Source organism: Geotrypetes seraphini, chromosome 7 (genome assembly GCF_902459505.1).
Source record: "Geotrypetes seraphini chromosome 7, aGeoSer1.1, whole genome shotgun sequence".
In the NCBI taxonomy this organism is placed as follows: Eukaryota; Metazoa; Chordata; class Amphibia; order Gymnophiona; family Dermophiidae; genus Geotrypetes; species Geotrypetes seraphini.
The window spans coordinates 27787584-27805639 of NC_047090.1; the positions used below are offsets into that span (position 1 = coordinate 27787584).

Below are 18056 nucleotides of genomic sequence, written 5' to 3' on the forward strand. Positions count from 1 at the left end.
AGTGGCAGTGGTGTAAGGGGTGCTCCAGACCTTCACATTTGTATTTCCATACTGAGGATGTTACATTGCATGCACAGTTATTTCACTATTAATATTTTAAATCTTGTTTTCATGATATGAAAACTATACCTAAAAACTTATAAACGGTAGGGATCTAGATGTAATATTGGAGATGGGTTGTAGATGTCAAATGCTGTGATAAATTGTAAATAATATGTTTTATCAGGACAAAGATCTGAAGCAGTATATGGACGATTGTGGGAACATCATGAGCATACACAATGTAAAGGTAAGTTTTTCCATAATGTATATAACTGAAATTTTTTATCATTCTAAACCAAAGAAGTTCTTTACCATGGTTCTTCCATGTTTTCTTTTCCCATTTATTCCCATCAGAAGTAGAATAATATTTTAAGTTGATAGAAAGCAGAACTTTTAGGAGGCCTCTGAACTGTGGTGGTGGCTCTGGATATATTCTTCAAGTTTCAAGTTTTATTAAAATTTGATGTGCATGCAATGTCAAATATTTCAAAGCGTATTACAAATTAAAATAGGGGAAGAAAACCCTACAACAATTTATTACAAAATAATGCATACATACAAAATTCAGTACAGATACAAAAGGAAAGGGGGTGAACTACAATCATTAAAGCAGAAAGAGAACATATATGGGTAACACATCATGGGGGCAAAAAGTGAAAAATAAGTAAAAAAAAAAAAGAAAGAAAGGAAAATTAGGTCCTATAAGTAAGGACTGATTAAAATTAGATGTCTGAAATATAAGATATAAGGTTTTAAACGTCTTGTCTATGCCTCAAATGCATCCTTATACAGGAAACTTTTAAAAAAACCTTTGAATTTTTCTAACGAGAATTCCCCACGCAGATAATTTGGTAAGTTATTCCAGAGCTGAGGAGTTATGACTGAAAAAAATAGTAGATCTCCTAGTGCCTATGACTTTTAGGGAGGGGATAGTCAAAAGATGCTGTTCTGTTGATCTGAGTGTCCTAAATGGAGTATACGGTATAAGAGACGATCAAGAAATAATGGTGCAGTTGATAGCTTGATTATAAAGGTTAATAATGCAATTTTGTAAGAGATTCTATAAAAGATTGGTAGCCAGTGTGCTTTTTTCAGAAGTGGTGTCGCATGAACATATTTTTTTTGAATTGGTGATAATTTTTGTTGCTGTATTTTGTATAATTTACAATCTTCTCAATTCTTTTTGTGTTATGCCCTGATACATTGTGTTACAGTAGTCTAGCCTAGAGATAATTAAAGAGTGAATTAAGATGTTAAGGGCTTCTGGTTTTAACACTTTAGCTAAGGATCTGATTAGGCGTTACTTATAGAAGCAGTTCTTTACCACTGAGCTAATCTGATTGTGATATGAAAGTCTCTAATCTAGGATTACTCCTAGTATTTTTGTAGTTGTTACTATTTGTATGGAGTTTTATCTAAGAGTATTTGAGATGAAAGTGTTAGATTATCTTTCCATGGAAAAAACATTGCTGAAGATTTTGAAATGTTTAATGCTAACATGTTGTCTTTAAGCCATTGACTAATTTGCTTCAACTTGGTGTTTATATTTGTCATTGGGGTCTTCCGTATTCAATGGGTGTAAGAGGGTGAATATCATCAGCATAGGCATAAGAAGAAAATCCAATTGATTGACTAAGGATAAGTAAAGGTGAAAGAAAAATGTTAAATAGTAGCGGTGAGAGAATTGAGCTTTGATGTATACCAGACTAATTAGTGTAATTATTTGATGTAGAGTTGTTGAAATCAACCTTTGATGAGCGATCTTGAAAATATGATTTGAACCAATTTAATACTTGGCTGAACTGCCAATGGAGGATAGATAATCTATTGATGAGTAAATAATGGTCAACAGTGTCAAAGGCTGAGGATAAATCGAGTGATACCAGAAGAACAGATTTGTGATGATCCAAATAGTCGAATTGTTAGTACTAAAGCCTGTCTGATTGGGATGTAGGACATGTGTTTTGTCAACAAAGTCAGTTATGTGATTAAAAACAATCTTTTCTACTATTTTTACAAAAAAGGATGGTGGTTTTAATTCGGATGCAGTTGATTCTTTTGGATTTTTAATAATTGGGCGGATAATTGACTCTTTCTATTCTTTCGGCTTGAATCCATTAGTTAAACTGTTTTCAATCAAAGTCTGAATAAAAGGTCCAAAAAAAGAGAAATAACGTTTTAAGAAAAAAGGGGAGATTGAATCTGAATTTGAGCCCTTAATATTAAGGCTTTGCAGGAGTCTTTTAAGATCTTCTACAGTTGGTATATTGAAGTTAGTACATTTGGATATGGGAATCATTTGGATTTGTGCTGCATCAGTGATAGAATACATTATTTTTGAATTGATGCTTTCTCTGATTTTATTTATTTTCTTTACAAAATAGTTTGCAAGATTTTGTGGAGTAGGTTTAATTCTAATGTTGACTGTTTTTTAATTTCAGGAGCTGTAAGATTTTTAAGGATAGAGAAGAGAATAGAAGAGTTTTTTGCGTTGGAGATATTATTGGAATAGTCTTTATTTGTGCCTGGGCCGAAATGCATCTTTCTGCCATCTCAGCAGTCTGAATTGAGGGGGTGGAGAACATGCAGGCAGTCAGAAAGCACTGGATATGGTGGAGTGGTAGTTGTTCCTAATGGATCACTGGGGCCCACCCTGCTTTGATCGGATGGCGATGTGCCAGAATACCAAGTGCCTGCAGCTCCTCAGCCATAAGAATGGGAGAAGATCAGCTGGATAGACATTCAGGTATAGCCTTAGACCCAGCAGGCCCTCTGTACATGTTTTCCTCTGTGACCATTAATCAGAAGACTCCTTTGGAGAGTGGTCAGTTGCCCCTTTTTATGCTCCTGAACACCTTGGATAGACTGCATGGGCTTTGGTACACAGACCTCATTTACCTTCTCATGGAGTCCCCACTGCTGCTTCTACAGAGGCAGGAGCTTCTGAGGTAGGACCCAGTAGATATGCTGATTGGATGTTCAGACTCATAAGGTCCTCTTGAAATTCCTCACAAACCTCTTGAACAACTTTGAATACCGTATATACTCTAATATATGTTGATCCGAATATAATTCGAGAACCCCCTTTCCCCTCCCCAAAAAGAGGAAAAATGGTTGACTCTAATATAAGTCAGGCAGCTTAATGTTCAAGTGCCCTGCGCTGTCAGGCTCTGCCCCCAACCCCCTCCCTGCCAGGCAGTGCACCCAGCCCCCTTCCCTCCCTCCCCTGCCAGGCACTGCACCCAGCACCCTTCCATCCCTCCCGCTGAGCAGCTTCCTTACTTCTAGAGCGTTAAGCAGACATACGCAACGCTGTACAGAGTCACGAAGTAAACAGTCCCTGCTTGAAAAAGCTTACAGTCTAAACAGAGAAGACACAAACAGGATGCCAGCCCACCCTGGCAGGGTGGAGGATACACTTGGGATGGTAAGCAATGGGGAGCAGGGTTGTGAATGGAAGGATAGGTCACATCTGGCTTTCTGACATGGGACCTGCAGCACTGATTTCTGAATGGGTAGAAGCAGGGACTACAAATCCCAGAATACTTTGGGATGACTGGCCAAGGAATCGCCCTCCTTGAACTGGGTCCATCCAATGAAACTGCTGCTTCTGATGTATGAGTGCGAGTCCATGAGCTCCCCCATGACCAGGCCAGCATCCAGCGCTTCCTACCTGTCTGGAAAAGTTGGCTCGTTCAGGCGCGTAAATCCATCACGTCAATAAAGTTACATGAATCTGTGTACGAGGAGAGGGGTTACCGCCCTCTCGCTTTCCCAATGAATCTGTCCAATTTGCAGGGAACCTGGGCAAAGAGTCTCAGCCTCTGTCCAATGGCACGGGGCTGGGGGGTGATGCGGCTCGTTTTTTGTCCGATAGTGAATGGAGGGGGTGGAAGCAAGAAGGGGCTAGGGGATGGGGAGGCTTGTTCTCTGGAAACCTCGCACAATTAGTGCTGACCAATAGGAGAGGCGGATGGTGGGAAGCACGATTAACATTTCCTCTTCAGTTACATATCGGAAGCGCATAGTTAGCTGGTTGTGTGGTGTGGGGCGAGGCGGAAGCATTCTCTTGGCTTTTCTGCCGGGGTTCCTGCTTGTTTCCCACCCTGGAGTAATATTGCTGTGGCTAAGGAGAGCCAATGGCCGCCAGGGAGCCTCGTTGTGCCGACGCGTCTGATGAAGTTGTGCGAGGCACCTTCAACGACGCAGGGAGGGGGAGCAGTGTGCAGAGCCTGGCGGTGGCCTGCAATAATTCTGGGAGGAGGCGTTGGCTCGAATATAAACTGGGACCCCCACTTTTGGGCCAATTTTATATTTGAGTATATATGGTAACTTTATGTTGTCAGCAAATTTGATCATCTTATTCATTATTCCTGTTTTCAGGTCATTTTTAAATAATTTAAAAAGTAGTGGACGCAGCACAAATCCATCAATGAAGGTTCTCTAAAACTCACAGACTTTTTCTGAGTTGAAACGGGTAAAGAAAATTACAGAGGAGAGGGGCCAGAATCAGTAAAATCTCCTCCTCTAATAATTTGTATAACAAATCCTTAGAAGTAACAGTTAACATTTGAGGAAAATTCAAAATCCTCAGGTTTAAATGTCTAATATACCATATTTTTTGCTCCATAAGACACATTTTTCCACCTCCTCGAAAGCCTAACCTGCCCCCCCTTCTTTGCAGGTCCTCCAGCTTCCCCTGGGCCTCCCACTCTTACCACAGCCTGCAGAGAGGATCCTTGTAAGCTGCCACAGTCCTCATAAGCACATTCCCTCTGACGTGGTCCTGCCCCTCCTCTGACGTCAGGGGCAAGAATGGGTTGGAGGAAACATTCTTCTGAGGACTGTGGCAGCCTACAAGGATCACGTAGAGCACTGGCGATCCTCGCTGCGGTAAGAGTGGGAGGCCTGGGGAGGAAGCCAGAAGATGTAGGAAAGAGTGCCAAAGCACGGAACAAGGTAGAACCAGCATTTTTGCAGCTCTTCGCAACTGACCCTTGCCCCCTAAAGCAGGAGCGGCAGCGGCAGGCCAGAAGAGGCAGCGCTGTCGCTCCTGCTTTAAGAAGGCATGGGGAGGAGGGTCGGTCACCGAATCAGCCAGACCGATTTTTAAAAAAATCAAATAGATTTGAATCGATTCACCCAAAGTGAATCGATTTGAATCGGAAATTGGACAGCACTAGTACCGGCTGTTATGATGCTGATTTAAAATAGAAGCCATTTATAACTAGAGCCTCTATACTTAGGCATGATTAAGTTGTAAATTTAGCCATTTGTTTCAGCTAAAAGTGAGAGGCTTTTAGGTAAAAAAAAAAAAAAAAAAAAGTTGTTTATTAGTGTTTTTGAACTACAACTACTGTTACTTGTATACCTTTTTCAGTTGAATCAAACGTGTGTGTGTGTATCAATTAGTTGTCAGTTCAGAAGAGGCACAAAATCTGGGGGGGGAAGCAAGATAAGCTAAAGGAGAAGGGTAAGAGACTACTGTGGAAGTGAAATACCTATTAATATTTTTTGCATTGGGGCATTTTATCATGTTACAAGTTTCCTATTTTTATATTATTAATCGCTTAGAAATTATTTATAAGCGTTTTAATCAAATTTGTAATAAAACTTGAAACTTGAAAACTTGTTTGTTCAGTTAAAACCTAAAATGTGAAGCCTTAATCAGTCATATAGGTAGACTTTATGACTGTTCATGCCAAATCATTATTTCTTCCAGACTTTTAGAACAATCTAAAGGCCTTTACCCCCACATACACCTGCCCATTGTGGGGGAGGGGGGTTCATTGATAATAATAATAACTTTATTCTTCTATACCGCCACAATCTTGCGACTTGTAGGCGGTTTATAATAAAGAGTGCTGGACATTCAGCGAAATACAATAAGTAGATATTCAGAGGAAATACAGAGATCAGAGACCTCAGGAGGCAATAGTATAGAAATACAATTTGCTGAGCGAAAATGTAATATGTACATTTTAATAGGTAATGTCCAACAGGACCTGTTGGGGATAAATAGCAACGTAAAGTTACAATAAGATGAAGATAACAGATTATATTTATAACAGTGCTGCAAGTTCAGGTGGAATAGGGAGGGGGGAGGGAGAGGGAGAGCGGGTCAATTGTTTAGGTATTTCTGGAACAGGTATGTTTTTAGGCGTTTCCTGAATTCCCCGTATGTAGTGGGCGAAAGCAGTTGGTCTAGGTCTTTGCCCCATAGGACTGCTTGGTGAGAGAGAAGGTGTTCGTGGTGTTTTTTCATTTTGCAGCCTCTAACTGGAGGGGAAATGAGTTTTGGGGGTGTGTTTCTCTTGAGTTTGTTATTAGAAAATGCGAAAAGGTCCGTTATGTACTTGGGGGTCAGGCCGTATAGTACTTTGAAGCAGAGGCAGGCAAATTTAAACCTTACTCGGGCTTCCGTTGGTGGCCAGTGCAGCTGCCGATAGTAGGGTGTCACGTGGTCGAATTTCTTCAGCCCGAAGATAAGTCTGACCGCAGCATTTTGCATTATTTGGAGACGTCTCATATTCTTTTGTGAGATTGCTAGATAAGCGATGTTGCAGTAGTCAAGCTGACTCAGTATGAGGGATTGCACTAGGATTCTGAATGTTGACATATCGAAAATGCTTTTGCAGCCTTCACATGCTGAGGAAAGTGAGATCTTGCTTCCACCAAAAACACTTTGCCGTCCTCGTACAATCCATTATCCTCTCCAGATTGGATTATTGCAATTCCATTTACCTAAGCTTAACAAAGAAAAGCCTCCACAGACTCCAACTAATCCAGAACACCGCGGCCAAACTTATCTTCTCAAAAAGTAAATTTGACCATGTCACACCGCTCCTATCCAAACTCCACTGGCTTCCCGTTATTTCCAGGGTCTACTTTAAATGTGCCTGCCTAACCTTCAAGATCCTCCACGGTATCCTTCCTCCTTTTATCCCTCTATCCTGGAATTCCTCAAATCCAACCTCCACTAGATCCACTCAAAAATTAAAACTATCCTACCCCTCCTTAAAAGGCATCTCCCTTGTTGGTAAACTTGGCTCTTCCCTCCCTTTCAGAATCACTCAGCTCTGGAACAGTCTCCCTTCCCCTCTCCGCAATTTGAGCCCCCTTCTACCATTCCATAAGCATCTGAAGACCTGGCTCTTCTCCAGAACGTAACCCCGTCCCGCTCCTGGCACTCTCACACCAACCTCTCTTTTCTCATACTTATATAATTCCACTGGAGTTCCGTTCCTTCCCTAACCATGTAAACCGTGTCGAGCTCCATCTGCGGAGATGATGCGGTATATAAACCCAAGATTTAGATTAGATTAGATTAGATTAATGGTTCTGAGTTTCCAGAGAGTAAGGAAACCTTTTCTGAATAGGGAATCCACTTGTTCCTTCATTGTTAGGCATTGGTCTAGAATAACACCTAGTATTTTCATGGTGGACTGAATAGGGTAGTTGAGTTTATTGATGCATAGTGGGGTTTTATTGTCAAGTGGGTGAGGAGAGCAACAAAGAATTTTGTTTTTTCTGGGTTGAGCTTGAGCTTGAAATCCATTGTTCCATCTCATTTATGGCATCGGATGCCTTGGGAATGGTTTCCAAGATGGAGTTGGCGAATGGGATGATCATCATAAAGTCATCTGCGTAGCTGAATAGTTTTATTCCTAGTTGGGTTAGTTTCACACCTAATGAGGGCATGTAGATATTGTATAGCAGTAGGGAAAGCGGTGACCCTTGTGGCACTCCGGATGAGTTGCTCCAGGTGTCGGAGTGTTCGTTGTTAAAGCGTACCTGGTAAGAACGGGATGTGAGGAAGAAACGAAACCAGTTTAGTACCTCAGCTCTGATACCAATGGCATCTAAGCATTGCATCATTTTCTCATGGTCTACCAAGTCGAATGCAGAGCTCATGTCGAATTGCATGATCAGGGCGTTGAGGCCATTACTAAATAATAGGCGCAGATAGTCTAGGATGGCAGCAATTACTGTCTCCGTACTGAATAGGGTTCTAAAGCCGGATTGAGTTTCATGCAGGAGAGAGAATTGATTAAGGTAGTCCATTAGTTGGGTGTGTACTAGTCCTTCCATGATTTTTACAATGAATGGGATAGATGCTATTGGTCTGTAGTTTGTTATTAGGTTGTGGGTTAGGTAGTGTAATAGTGATATTTTGAATTCTGGTGGTGCCGTTTTCATAATCTCCGGAGGGCACGTATCTAGGATGCAGTGAGATTTAGAGTATTTGTTGTAGAGTTTGGTGTAGGTATTCCATTCTGGATCTAGAAAGGAACTCCAGATCATGTCTTTAGGTATTTCGTTGTCATGTGAGTTAGCTATTTGGTAGTTGCTGGGGATAATTGTTACATCGTTATTGCTTATACAGTTATTTTTTAGGTTTTTAATTTTGGAATCAAAATATAGAGCTAGGTCCTTTGCGGTGGGTAACTTCGTGTTGTGCTCAGGTGTGGTGTAGCGGCTGGTGTCAAATAGGTTTGTGACTATGTTGAATAACTCTTTTGTATTGATTCCTTGTGAACCTTTGCATGATAAATTAATTTTGGTGGAGTAGAACGCTTTGCGTTTGTCTTTTATCAGTTGTTTGTAGGTTTTTATGTAGGCTCTCCATTTGTTGCGGTCTGTCAGTTCTCCTGTTTTATTCCAAATCCTTTCTAGTCGCCTAGCTGTTTGTTTCGTTTTTAATAGTTCGGTGTCGAACTATTTGTTGTATTTGTTTGCGTTGCTTTTGCTTTTGCTATGATGGCATAGTCAAAGATAGCGATTCAATTGCTGTTGGCCAATTCTCTGGCCAATTTTGAAACAGCGATTGATTCATTATCTTTTCACATGAAAATGATTTGCACAGAGGCACAGGAACACTGGGTACCATCTGCAATGGGGTCCTGTCAGAAGACGTCACCCATCTAGTCCTACTGTCCTCAGAGAACACCTGCTACAGGTGAGTAACTTTGCTTTACCTCTGCTTGCCCTGTATCGGTAGCATGGAATATTGCTACTTCTTAAAAACTGCCTGTTTTTAAAGAAAACAGTATCTTACAGAAATACTATGTTTCCCCCAAATAAGACAGTCTTATATTAATTTTGGACCCAAAAAACACACTTGGTCTTATTTTCAGGGTAAGTCTTCTTTTTCTTCATGTACAATTATCAGCTCTCCGTTCCTCTCCTCCACCCCAATTCTTCCTCTTTCTTTTCTCCCACCCCCACCCCACCCCCAAATGTACAGCATCTTTCCTTCCCTCTCACCCATCCTCTTGTGCCTTCCCTTCCTCCCATCCCATCCCTTGTGCAGCAGAACCCTTGCACAGCTTCACTTCCTCCTTTCTTTCTATCCCCACCCTTGCACAGCCGAACCACCGCTGACACTTCCATCTCTCCTTCCCATTAGAATGCCACCGACCATGAAACTGGTATACCTTACAAACGGCAGCATCAGCAAAAATCTAATTGGGTTGCTTCGCGGCTTTCTTTTCTCCCTCCAGGGCGTTCCATGTGCTGCGTGGCTGATGACATCATCAGTGATGCAGCAGGGGAACACCCGGGAGGGAGAAGTGAAGGCCACGAAACAGCCTGATTAGATTTTTGCTGATGCTGCCGTTTGCAAGGTATATCGGTCTCGCGGTCGGCAGTGTTTTAATGGGAGTGAGAGATGAAGTGTTCGTGCGGGGGGGAAGTGGCTGCCGGTGATTAGGGCTTATTTTTGGGGTAGAACTTATATTAAAACCTACCCCGAAAATCATGTAGGGCTTATTTTCAGGGTAGGTCTTATTTTCGGGAAAACATGGTAGGTGTTCTCACATCACCCTGACAGTCACATCTCCCCTTTTTGAACCTGTTTGCCCTAGTCAGAGGTCTATAATTAGATAGGAATGGAGCAGTGTGAGACCACAGCAGTGCATGTTAATGTTAGGTGCCATCGACTCATATTCAAGTCTAGCGACTTGATGAATCTTCTATCTTCTATATATATAAAATCGGAGGTATGTATGTGTGTATGTATGTATGTGCCGCGATCACGCAAAAACGGCTTGACCGATTTGAACGAAACTTGGTATGCAGATCCCTCACTACCTGGGATGATATGTTCTGGGGGTATCGCGGCCCACCAGCACACGTGGGCGGAGCTACAAACAGAAAATCAGATTTCACCCATTCATGTCAATGGAAAAAAAGTAAAAAGCTGCCATTCTCACAGTAGTTCAAAACCGGCTTGACCGATTTGAACGAAACTTGGTATGCAGATCCCTCACTACCTGGGGTGATATGTTCTGGGGGTCTCGCCGCCCACCTGCACATGTGGGCAGAGCTACAAACAGAAAATCTGATTTCACCCATTCATGTCAATGGAAAAAATGTACACAGCTGCCATTCTCACAGTAAATAAAAAACGGCTTGACCGATTTGAACGAAACTTGGTATGCAGATCCCTCACTACCTGGGGTGATATGTTCTGGGGGTCTCTTCACCCAAGAATTTATATGTTCGTGCTCCTGGAGGTGAAACTAAAAATGTTGTTTATAATCAAGTTTTGTGTTTGTTGTATTGTATTCATTTTGTCAAATATTTCACATTATAATTTGAATATTGTACTTTTTATAAAGCTGTAAAAATATAATTTCATTCACCACTATAAAGTATCTTTATTTGAATCCATTTACTGTGTTATTGCTATAATTAAATACCCGTGCAACGCCGGGGCATCAGCTAGTAGATCTAAAAAGAAACTGGTTTTATGCTAGTCCAGTAAGGTCCTCCAGCGTCATCCCCATGGTTGTTTTCAATGTGTCCAGCCATCTGATTGCAGGTTGCCCTTTTTGCCTGTTTCCTTGTGCATACATGATAGATTATTAGGCCTTTTCAGAAAGCTCTGGAATCACTATCCATTCAGTTCTAAATACAGTCGTGATCTTGCTTTAAGGACTACAGAGCTGCTCTTTTTGGATATCATTTGTTACACGTAAGCAACTTTATTTTCCTTTGTTACTGATTTCTTGACCTTAAAGTATAGACACGGAAAAGGGGTAGCACATTTTTTTTTTTTTTTATAATTCAAATTTGTATTTGTTCACTTTGATAGATATTTTTGTACCAGATTCTGCGAGGCTTGGCCTATTGTCATAGGAGGAAAGTGTTGCATCGAGACCTGAAGCCACAGAACCTGCTCATCAATGAGAAAGGGGAATTAAAATTAGCAGACTTTGGTATGTACTCATTTATCTTTTAAAATAATGAATGTAGTTGAATATAAACCCATCTAAATATAAATCAAGGTAATCTTTTTTCCCCCGAAAAGGGTGAAAAAAGGTTTACTCGAATATAAACCAAACTCACGGTAGTCTCGCGAGGTTACTGTGGGATCTCGTGTTAGCCATTTTGAGTAGTGAGACTGCATATGGCAGGAGCATAGGAGGATCACTCTTGCCCTGGCTCACCACTGGACCAGCAGGGCTTAAGGTAGGCCCAAGGAGAGGCCTGCGATGGGTCTATGTCTGTTTTATCATTCCCTCTTTGAGAAATCCCCTAACCCTTATTTGTCCTGATTTGTCTGTTTTGATTAGATTGTAAGCTCTGTTGAGCAGGGATTGTCTCTTACATGTTTAATGTACAGCATTGCATACATCTAACAGCGCTATAGAAATGATAAGAGTAGTAGTACCGTATTTTCACTCATATACCGTACACCCGTGTAAAACGCGCACACGGGTATAGCGCGCGGGAAACTGTAATTTATGTAAATAAATTTTTATATACCGCGCATGCCGCCCCGACTCTCCCGTCGCCGCCCCGACTCTCCTTTCGCCCGCACTGACTCTCCTTTTGCCCACCCCGACTCTCCTCTTCCCCTTAAAGTCCTGTCCCCACCCTGAAAGCCTGATGCCCCCCCACGACGTCCGATTCACCCCCCCACAGGACCGCTCGCACCCCCACCCCGAAGGACCGCTCGCATGCACCCGCACCCCCACCCCGAAGGACCGCTCGCACGCACTCCCACCCGCACCCCCACCCCGAAGGACCACTCGCACCCCCACAGCCTCCCGACCCCCCCCCCATCATGTAGAAGCTCCTACCGTTGTCCTGCTGCTTCCTCTTGGTGGTCCCGGCCCTTCTGTGAGCCCTGCGTCTGCGCTGCTTCCTCTTCCGGCGGTCTCGCCCTTTCTCTGATGTTATATGCGTGAAAATACGGTAATACTTGAATATAAAGAGAGACCCCTATTTTTGAGCCAAAACTCTAGGTTTATATTCAAGTATATACAATATATTAATATAAAATATTATTTTTACCTAAATGATTATCTCCATTTTTGCCACAGTTGAAGAAATAAGATAATGCAACACTGTTCAAATAGATCCTCATTTAAAAAAGAGCTTTCAAGATTTTCTCCAGAATCCCTCTTCCACTTGTAAGCCAGTCTGCTTAAATATTGCTAGTGATAGTAGCATAAAGAAAAAAAAGCCTTATTACTAAAAATTAAAACCAACCCATAGAAGTTAATCATAAAATTGTGGTACTTTGACTTTGAACAAATTTTAAGTGTTTAGTCACTAAGAATTGAGATCCATTAGATATTTTTACCTACCTCTACCTTCCCTACCGCCTTTTCCATTTCATGCAAAAGAATGGAGAAGGCAATTCAGGAACAAGAGATGCTTCTGAGACTGCTGTAATGGAAACATTTTGTAATTTTGTAGATTAAACCAGTTAAAATGTAGTGGTTCCAAAGATGAACGATCCCCAAAGGAATGTGTTTCCTTACCTTTACATTTCTACCCCTGACTTAAAAATCCCTTTAGATGATAGTTGCTTCCATCATCATATTTAGTGTTTTATAAGCTTTCGTTGAGATTTTTTTAAAGATTTTTTTTTTTTTTAGGGTTATGGTTCTATAAAATGTTTTCTCGCTGATGTTGCACATACTTGTGTCTTGTCTATATGCTACATATATGAACAACTGGCTCCTAGTGATCTCTCTAGAAATGCAAGCTCTAGATTTTCTGATCAAGTTTCAGAAGTCATCCTTACAGTCAAAGAACACTGTTTCCTTTACAGATGCTATGTTAGCCGCAAGTCAAGCAAGAGCCTTCTTATCAGAAGATAGAATGAAGGCCCTCGTTTCTCATCTCTATGACTTTGTTTTGGATGACAGGCACTTTAAAAGTCATAGCAGCTGATTCAAACTACTTGTTCTCTAGTTTTATTCACTGCAAAAAGTTACCTCATCCAATCAGATTATTCTGTTTGGTCTTTTCTCTGGTGAAATCTATGTGAAAATATTTTAATGTTACAGGAAAGTATAAATCATCATTAGAAATCTTAAAATCCAGAGGCATGAAACCATATTAATAATATGTTGACTAGTTCTTAATAGAGGACTTTATTAATGGTTTTTTTTTCCTGCAAGCATGGTTCTGCCATTTTATTAGTCTGTCTTTTACTTTGAAGGATTGGCAAGAGCCAAGTCAGTTCCAACTAAGACTTACTCAAATGAGGTTGTCACATTATGGTACAGACCACCAGATGTCCTGCTTGGATCTTCAGAATATTCAACACAAATTGACATGTGGTATGTCTAAATGTGGTATCAACTGAGAAATGCCTATCTGAATAGGGGTGGGAGTACATAATAGATGAACTGATTTAATGTTATATAAAGTCTGCTGTAGCAGTGTGTTGATTAACATTCATAGTCAACATTAGATCTTCAGATACAGCTTTATTTCAGTGTAGTCTCTTCTCTTGTAAAATTTAAAACTACAGTGCTCTGATTGTTTTAGTAATTGGGCATCAAAACTTTTCATCTTTAATGTTAGCTATGCAGAAAATGAAATTCTTACAAAAGAGGAGTATAAGAATCTAAGGGAATGGTATAAGGAATGCTGCAATGATTCATGCTTGACAGTTCATTTTTCTTTCTTCTGGCCCATCTGCAAAGGGGTGTGGGATGCATATTCTTTGAAATGGTATCTGGAAGACCTCTGTTTCCAGGTTCAACTGTGGAAGATGAACTTCATCTAATTTTCAGACTTCTAGGTAAATAAAAAAATTTTCAGGCCTAGGCCTTTCTAAGCTGAAAGAAAAGCCACTGCATAAATACTTGTTCCTGGCTAGGGGAAAGCGCTATCCGCATTATTTATCTGATGCATGCTTTTGACCTGAAAACATTTTTAAACTGTCCAAAAATACTCCTTTTTCTTGTTTTCAACAGACATTCTTTCATTTTTAATTTTTTATATCTGAGTCAAAAACCTAATGTAGTATTTTGAGATTTGGGAGTACTGCCTCCTCCTGTTAGTGTTACCATGTCTGCCATGTGTTAGACATTTCTCCCTATTACACAGTCACAGGGAGGGAAGACATAATACACAAAAGTAAATCACAAAAACAATGTTAGTTGTGCCCTGTGATCGATCAAGCAAAACCATTACGGTATTTACTAAATAGGCCTAAAAATCCTAACGGATCAGTAGTCGGGGAGTACACAACTCCCTAGCAGAGTCCTTTTTCTAATCACAGGCCCGCTCTGGAAACTAGCCAGTGAGAAAAAACTCCCCTATTTGTAAGGAAGAAAAATCTCTGGTCAAAAAAAACGAGCAAAATCAAATCGCTCGTAAAGATCACAAACAATCAAAAGAAGGTTATTGAAAAGATTATCAAACTATATAGTAGGTACTTAACTCAGGATTGGTCACATAGTTTTCCAAATCCTACTACATTTTCAAAACTCCACCGATCATATATCCACTACTTGTCAGATCAAACGATAGTTGTAATCCAGATATTTGAAACACACTCTGTAGTATCTTCATCTAGTCTCTCAAATTCTCTCATCAAGAGTCCTTGCAAGACCTTGTTTTGCAGAATGCTACATTAGGAAAATAACCTCTCACAGAATCCTAGCTGCTCAGAGTGGGAAACATGGCCATGCTATTCTTAAGAAATGCCACCATGACATCATTGTGGCGCGAAAGTAGAAACGGACACGAAACTCAGAGAAATTTGCCACCTAGAGGAGGCTTGTATATTAACAGCATCTGACTACAAGCCAAACGTGGAATGATATTGTCTCATTTTAAAAAAGCTTTCCATTCAGTTGTTGAATTAAGACCATAAGGTTCCACTGTGTGTAACTCAAAAATCATTCTCTGTTCTTGCCTTCATAGACACTTTTTAATACCACCCCCTTGTGTGGGGACTAAAAGTTGCTTCAGCACCATACAATGAAGGCTATCAAAACTATGCTTATACTGTAAGCAGTGTTTTACCAGCAGTGCTTCCAGCCAGTTGTTCTGTAGACATGATCTGTGTATAGTCATTCTCGTATTAAACGACTGAGATGTCTGTCCATTGTAAATAATGTCACACATGGACATTTTATTAGGTAAACCACATTTTTAGAAGTACATGTCATAGCACCCATTAACATCCTACTTTTCTTTCATTTATCTCAATGTACTTGTGTGCCCTCGATTATTACTATAAACAAAATGGAAGAAACCTCTCGTGATACACCCACAATCAAAAAACAAGTTTCTATACTACTAGAGTGCTGTGTGATAAGAGGAAAAGGTCTCAGAACTCCTATGCTTTTAATGAATAATCATTGGAATAGCTTATGCAGATCAGGTTTTTGGTCGATGAAAGATAACCTGACCTGCATAAGCTATTCCAATGATTATTCATTAAAAGCATAGGAGTTCTGAGACCTTTTCCTCTTATCACACAGCACTCTAGTAATATAGAAACCTGTTTTTGACCCTCGATTATTACACCACAAATGGAACAGCTCCCGCATTTTTTGAAATCCTTTGTTTTCCAAATTCATTCTAGAGGTTCAAACATCTGCTTTACAGAGCCTGTCCATTAAGTTGCCGTTCCTAGCAAAAGAGATCATATATCGATATTGACTCAGTGTTTCATGGCTAGAAAACATTTGCCATCACTTTCTAATAATGGATGCCATCTCTTGAGATGACAAAGTATATTTCAAATTGCAAGTCAGAAGAAATTGATCATCAGATATATTTTGTGGCTTCAAAAGCTATTCCCTATTGTTATACAAAGCTCTTTTATAGGCTGCATTCACTACTTTTCTTGGATAGTGCCGTTGTAAAAATTTCTCTTTCAATTTTCCAGACTTATCCACATAATGTTCGTTTGATTCATAAATCCACCTAAATCTAAAAAAACCGAGTCAGTAGCAGGCTATCTTTAAGCTGCCTTGGATGCATACTTTGGTAACTGAGAAAGGTATTGCGATCTGTCAGCTTTGAGTATACCACTGCACTGAGCTTATCCTGATGTTTGAAGACCCATACATCCAGAAATGCTATTTCCTTATCATGATGAAACATTTAAAACTTGATAGTTGGATGACAGGTGTTAAGGTCCTCCACAAAGGAATATAGCTCCTCAGTTTTCCCTATCCAAACCATAAAGGTATCATCAATATATCTGAACAAACATTTTATATATTGGTAACCCCTGCTGGGTACACCCACAGCCTCTTGAATTCCACCATAAACAGGTTGGCCACTGAAGGGGCAAAAGATGATCCCCTGGCTACACCTGAGACCTGGGCATAAATCACGTCCTCAAAGATGAAATGATTGTTCTTAAGTTCAAACTCTGTTAATCTCACCAAAAAGTCCATCGGAACTTGCCATGGCCTTGGGCAAGCATCTAATACTTTTTCCACCACCTGATGTGCTTCATCCTGTGGAATCGATGTATACAGAGCGTGCACATCAAGCGTAACCAATAATGCATCCGATGGTAGTCCAACTTGTATGTTCAAACGTGTGTTGTATCTTTGATCAGGGAGGGAATCAAGCTAATCATTGGATAGATAAAGGAGTCCAGGTATTTACATACTCATTCTAATAAGGAGTCCCTAGCTGAAACTATGGGGCAGCCTGGACGGCTCATGAGGTGTTTATGTATCTTTGGAAAAGTATAAAAGGTTAGGACCTTAGACCCTTGGAAATTAAGGAATCCAAACTCATTTTTAGTTATAAAGCCTAATTTAAGAGTTTCTATGGCCAAACTATTGATTTGTAGCAGAAGATGGTCCTGGGGGTTTGAATCAAGTGTAACATATGTTATTCCATCTGATAGTTGGTGATGAATCTCATCCAAGTAATCCTCCTTATTCAAGATCACTATAATACCCCCTTATCTGCTCAACGGACCACTATTGATTCTTCGTGAGCTAAACCTTCCAAAGCACGTTTTTTCCATTCGTTAAATTCTCTGCTTTTTTCTTTACCTTTCCAACTTTTCCACATCATGTAACACCTCCTGTTTAAATGTCCATAACATAGGGTTCAAAGGGCCCTGGGGGTCCAATTAATTTTTTCAAAAATTCTCAAATAGTTTTTACCTCCCCCACTACTATCTTGAAAAAATAATCCTAGTTGGATCTTTCAAATAAATTTCTCCAAATCTACCCTAAATTGGAAAGATTCATGTCGTCTTGTTGGAACAAACGAAAACCTTTTTCCAACATTTTCTCTTTGTTGGGGGATAAATTCAGATTAGATAAATTGATCATAGGGTGTTTTGTCTGATCCAGGATCAGGTCTGCAGTCTGCCCCAACATGCTCCTGTGGCCCCTTCTCTGCCCCCGGGATCTCCAACCACCTTTGTTCTCTGGATATGTTGTAGGTTGTTCCCCAGTTTTATCATTATCCCCGTCGTCCCCACTAGAGGATTCCAAAGTAAATCCAAACCCCACTTTTTCTTGCTTAGCTTGTTATCATCTTTAGACCTCATCCAGCTGTTCTCAAAACTGCCATTATAATCTTTGAAGTCTCTCTGAAATACCTTATGTTTAGCTGCACAAGACTCTGTGGTGTTTTCTAAATTATCCTCAAACCTTTTGCATACTTCACTTGTATCTGTTTCACATAAATCCTTTTAAAGTTCCAGTTTTGACTTTTCTTGCTCTATTCTACTTTGCAGAGTTTGGATAAGCAAAAGCATTAAATCTAGTGAG

General features: G+C 40.4%; 1 protein-coding gene across 4 annotated transcripts in view; it reads left to right on the top strand.

Annotated features, from left to right (window-relative positions):
- Window positions 1–18056, top strand: part of CDK17 (cyclin dependent kinase 17) — a 220656-nt gene that overhangs the window by 161136 nt on the left and 41464 nt on the right. For all 4 annotated transcript variants that reach the window (XM_033951159.1, XM_033951157.1, XM_033951156.1 and 1 more), the window contains 4 exons: window positions 227–289; window positions 11141–11264; window positions 13505–13625; window positions 13995–14092. In XM_033951159.1, coding sequence (XP_033807050.1) covers window positions 227–289; window positions 11141–11264; window positions 13505–13625; window positions 13995–14092 — 406 coding nt within the window. The remainder of the gene's footprint in view (window positions 1–226; window positions 290–11140; window positions 11265–13504; window positions 13626–13994; window positions 14093–18056) is intronic.